Raw genomic sequence first — 5276 nt, 5'->3', positions numbered from 1 at the left:
TCCCAGGACAGGGACAGCACAGGGTTGGATACAGAGTAAAGGTCCCTCTACACTGACCCCATCAAACACTCCCAGGACAGGGACAGCACAGGGTTAGATACAGAGTAAAGCTTCCTCTACACTGTCCCCCATCAAACACTCCCAGGACAGGGGCAGCACAGGGTTAGATACAGAGTAAAGCCCCCTCTACACTGTCCCCCATCAAACACTCCCAGGACAGGGACAGCACAGGGTTAGATACCGAGTAAAGCTCCCTCTGCACGTGGCTGAGAGAGCAGCCACCCCTCCCCGGGTGAAGCTGTACCCACCTTGATCGGAGTAAATGTTGCCCCATCCTGAGACACTCGGTATGGGGCAGTGGGTATTTTGTTGGGAGTGGCACTGGATGGATGTAGTCATTCATGTGGAGGGTCTCAGCCAGTTCAATGAGCATGATGTTGTGGTCCAGAGAGTAAATGTTAAACTGGGGGTGTTGGTAGATACTGTCTACACCAACTAGCCTCTCCGTCCCTGTGCGATCCATCAGGCTGTGAGCCCCAAGCAGCACTTTCAGGTAACTAGGACTGCAACACAATTAATTTGATTTGATTTATTATTGTCACATGTACCGAGATACAGTGAAAAGCATTGTTTTGCGTGCTATCCAGGCAAACCATACCTTACTTAAGCGCAGAGATAACAAGGTGCAGAGCTGGATGAACACAGCAGGCCAAGCAGCATCAGAGGAGCAGGAAGGCTGATGTTTCGGGCCGAGACCCTTCCCACTACCCCTTACTTAAGGGTCATACAGCAGCATGGGAATTAGTGTTATGGCTACAGAGGAGGATCACCTCTAATATGTGAGAGGTACATTCATCAGTCTGCTAACAGCAGAGAAGAAGCTGTTCTTCAATCTGTTGGTACGTGTCTTTAAGCTTTTGTAACTTCAATGAAAGAGTATAACCGGGGCGGGAGGGGTCTTTGATGATGTTGGCTGCTTTCCTGAGGCAGTGGGAAGCGTAGATTTTGTTTTCTTTATTCATTCTCGGGATGAGGCTGTCACTGGCAAGGCCGGCATTTATTGCCCTTAGGGCAGTTCGGAGTCAACCACATTGCTGTGGGCCTGGAGTCACACGTAGGCCAGACCAGGTAAGGATGGCAGTTTCCTTCCCTCAAGGGCGTTAGTGAGCCAGATGTGTTTTTCCTAACAATCAACTCACGGTCATCATTAGACTCTTAATTCCAGATATTTTTATTGAATTCAAATTCCACCATCTGCTGTGGCGGGATTCAAACCTGGGTCCCCCAGAACATTACCTGGGTCTCTAGATTAACAGTCCAGCGATAATACCACTAGGCCGTCGCCTCTCCAATGGCGTTGACGGAAGGATTACATTTCTCAGGAGCAGTCAGTACCCATCGCGCCCCACATCCCCATCCTCTCCTCCCCTTCCCCAGGTCCATTCAGATATCCAGCCCTTTGCGCCAACACCCCTCCCCCACTACCACCACCAGAAGGACCACAATGCGGGTGGGAGGGGAGTTTGTAAAATTGCCTGGATGACAGACAAGGCCCCAACTTTATATCACGTTGCTTCAGCCTCAGGCTGAGCCCTGCACTGTTCTCATTGTCACTTTGTCAGGAGGAACTGGAGAGGGTGCAGGTGAGATTTTGCAGGGCATGGCGTTCCTCAGCTCTGAGGAGTTTTCCCTGGAGTGGAAGGGAAGGAATCTGACTGAGATTTGCACAACTATGCGAAGCGTAGACAGAGTGGATCCCAAGTATCTCTACCCCAGCAGCAGACAAGAGGGCGCGTGTGTTTAAAATAAGGAGCAAATGGTTTAGAGGAGATCCGAGAAGGAATGGTTTTCACTCAGAGGGTGGTTGAAATACGGAATGTGCTGCCTGAGAGCTTGATGGAGGCAGATATGCTTACAACATTTTAAGAAGCTTCTGGATGAGCGTTTACAACGCCAGGGCATAGGAGGTCAGGTGGATGGGATTATTGTGGTTTGGTGCTTGGTAGCCAGCATGGGCATAGAGGGCTGAAGGGCCTGTTTCTATGTTGTGTGACTCTGGGGGGATGCGGGAGTCACTCGATTATACTTTGAATGACAAAATGTCTTGGCGCGAGCCAGGCTCAGTAGCTACGAGCTGTCAATAATTGCAATGAGAACGCAACTGGATCACACAGGGCAGGAAGAGCCATTCTCCTCACCCAGACTGAGCTTAGATGTGACTCCAGACCCACAGCAAGGTGGCTGACTCTTAACTGCCCTCCGAACTTGCCAAGCTGGCCGCTCAACCAGCGTCTACATCTCGCTTACAAAAAAAATTATTTTTGGTGCATGGGGCAGCATCAGATCCCCTCACCGTCCTGACATGGAAATATACCGCTGTTCCTTCCTGGGTCAAAATCCTGGAATTCCCTCCCTGAGGGGCATTGTGGGTCTATCTGCAGCACATGGGGACTGCAGCGGTTCAAGAAGGCAGCTCACCCCCACCTTCTCAAGGTGGGGGGGCAACTAGGGACGGGCAATAAATGTTAAAGGTTCTGGGTACCTGGACTCAGAGCAAAAATGGTTCCGGGAAGGGGGAAGGCTGAGAGGAGATAGACGGAGGGGCACAAAATTACGAGGGGTGGTGCCCGGGAGTGAAACTGCTCCCAATTAGAAGGTGGCTCGGGGACTGGAGGGCATCGGTGGAGGGTGATTGGCAGGATCCATGAGGTGAGGGTGAACTTGGCTCTGGCAGTGAGCAGGGGTGGGGTGGATAGGGTCCGAGGGGGCACGGACTGATCGAGGTCTTCGGGAAGGGAATGGGAGGAGGACGGAGAGCCGGGTTGCTCTTGCAGCGAGCTAGCATGGATAGAAGGGGCAGAGTGGACTCTTCCCCAGTATAAAAGGGTGCCTCGAGAAGGTGCACATACCTGTAATAGCAGTGGGCAGCAGATACCACCCAGCGGTCACTGAACAAGGACCCTCCACAGCCATGGTAACCCATATCCAGGGATACCTGCCAGGGAACAGAGCAGGAGTTGCATTCATATCCACCAACTATCTTGACTTCTGAGGAGGCAGCAACTACAAGTAAAGTTTGGAGGGGTTAGGGGAGGGGAAGGAACACGAATCAGAGGTCATTCGACCCCTCTCACTTACTACTCCCCTTCAACATGAGCGATCCGTTCAGCGCCACGTCCCCTCCCTCCCAGCACCCAGAAATCTCCCCATCACGATCCGAACCTCCCCAAGCAATGGACCGGGTTTGGGGAGGGTTGAGGAATGAAGTAGGAAGGGTCATTGGACCCCGAAACGTTAACTCTGCCTTTCCAGCTTTTCCAGCAACTTCTGCTCTCGCTTGAGATTTGGCGACTTTGCACACAGGGTTACCTTTATCCTTCATGCTGCTTTGCCCCTGCGACGGGTGTGTGTAGGAGCAAAGAAGGGACCCCTCCCAGCGTGTATAACCTGAGCTTACCTGCTACCACCAGCAACACACAGAGAATCAGCTCCACCACCTTTGGTCACCTCAGGTCAGCAATGACTCCTGGTGAGTCGGCTATTTATCCCCAGCCTCCCGTATCTCTGGAAACTCACCGGTTCCCAGGTTTCCCGTGTGGAACAAGAGGAGTCGGAGACAAGAGATATCAGAGGATTTTGGGTCGGAGATCATCACAAACACCCCTCCCCTTCACACGCTCTCTCAAGATATCACCTATGCCGGAACGTTCTCCACTGTCCAAGTTCCTGGAATTTCCTTGCTCTACATTCCTCAAAAGCCAGTAGCTGTCTCGCTTTACTCCATCATTCCCCACACTCCCCTCCCCTCTCAATCGAGCTTGTCTTCGGGCTAAACTGCATTTTGTTGAATCGAAGAAACACACGAGGCAGGGAGACGCCATTCTGCCATGCTGACTGTCCCTACCTTCTTCCTCCCCGCTCTCTGCTCCCGTCTCCCCCACCCCCTCCCAAATCTCTTCATTGTTCCCCCTCCCCCAGTATTTCTCTACCTCCCCTCTCCCCGTTGGATTTACCCCCTTGCAGGGTGCGCATCCCAGATCACAATGACTCACTGTGTCATCATACAAGCAAAGGGGAGGCGATGGCCTGGTGGTGTTATCGCTGGGCTATTAATCCAGAGACCCAGGTAATGTTCTGGGGACCTGGGTTCAAATCCTGCCTTGGCAGATGGTGGAATTTGAATCTGATAATAATCTGGAATTAGGAGTCGAATGATGACCATGAAGCATTGATTATCAGGGGGCCAAAGCCCCCAGCTGGTTTGCTAATGTCCTACATGTAACTCCAGACCCACAGCAATGGGGTTGACTCTTAACTGCCCTCTGGGCAATAAATGGTACCTGGCCAGTATGTGATAGCCACATCCCATGAATGAATTTTAAGAAAAGAGACAAATGTTTCTCTTCCCTGATTCCCTTCAACTTCTGACCCTCCTGCCCCTGGGAACATTGTCTCGATTATATAAGCCCCAGGGATTCTGAATGCCCCAATTTGCATCCGCGGTCCGAGGGGGACGATTCCCAGACTCTCCTGGTCTCTCGCCACGGAATTCAGCCCTGAGACTATCCCTGCGGATTTCCTTTGTGTATTCTATCTCACATCCTTCCCATCAGTGGGACACCCAGAACCGCACAGAATTCTCCACCTGGGCTCAACGAGTAATTTGTACAGGTTACCATAACTGCCTTCATTTTGTAATCAAGGCCCCTTTTCATAAGAGCTAGCAGCAGGAGATGGCCATTCAGCCCCTCAAGCCTGCTTTCTGCACCCCCCCCCCCCCCCCCCCCCCCCCCGCCCACCCCAGTATCATCGCAGCTGATCTCATCCCAGCCTCAACTCCACTCTAACAATTTGGGAAGGGTTTAGAGGGATACAGGACAAATGCTGGCAAATGAGACGAGATTCATTTAGGATACCTGGTCAGCAAAGACAGGTTGGACTCAAGAGACTTTTTTTAACTGATTAAAAAGCCATGTATCTCCTTTTTAAGAGATAGTAGGAACTGCAGATGCTCGAGAATCTGAGATAACAAGGTATAGAGCTGGATGAACACAGCAGCATCAAGGCTGACATTTCAGGTTTCTCCTCTTTAAATTTGCTCAGTGCCAACTGCACTCTGGGGGAGTGAATCCCACACATTCATGACCCTTTTGGAAAGGCTCATTCCTCCCAGGATCACTGCATGTTTGGAAACAAGCCATTAAGGCCCATCGAGTCCACACTGACCCTCCAAAGAGAATCCCACCCATACCCTATAACCCTGCGTTTCCTGTGAC

At 51.5% G+C, this 5276-nt stretch overlaps 1 protein-coding gene across 1 annotated transcript in view; it reads right to left on the bottom strand.

Moving 5' to 3' along the window:
- The window catches only part of LOC109926378 (trypsin-3-like), a 6752-nt gene extending 3100 nt beyond the window's left edge, over window positions 1-3652 (bottom strand). Inside the window, exons 1-3 of the mRNA XM_048620591.1 lie at window positions 3577-3652; window positions 2910-3063; window positions 343-557 (exon numbers count right to left, since the gene is read on the bottom strand). Coding sequence (XP_048476548.1) covers window positions 343-557; window positions 2910-3063; window positions 3577-3652 — 445 coding nt within the window. The remainder of the gene's footprint in view (window positions 1-342; window positions 558-2909; window positions 3064-3576) is intronic.
- Between the last annotated feature and the right edge of the window lie 1624 nt (window positions 3653-5276).

The sequence above is a fragment of the Rhincodon typus genome, chromosome 47, assembly GCF_021869965.1.
Source record: "Rhincodon typus isolate 14 chromosome 47, sRhiTyp1.1, whole genome shotgun sequence".
Classification (NCBI taxonomy): Eukaryota; Metazoa; Chordata; class Chondrichthyes; order Orectolobiformes; family Rhincodontidae; genus Rhincodon; species Rhincodon typus.
The sequence above is the reverse complement of the archived record's forward strand: the minus strand, read 5'-3'. Positions and strand labels throughout refer to the sequence as shown.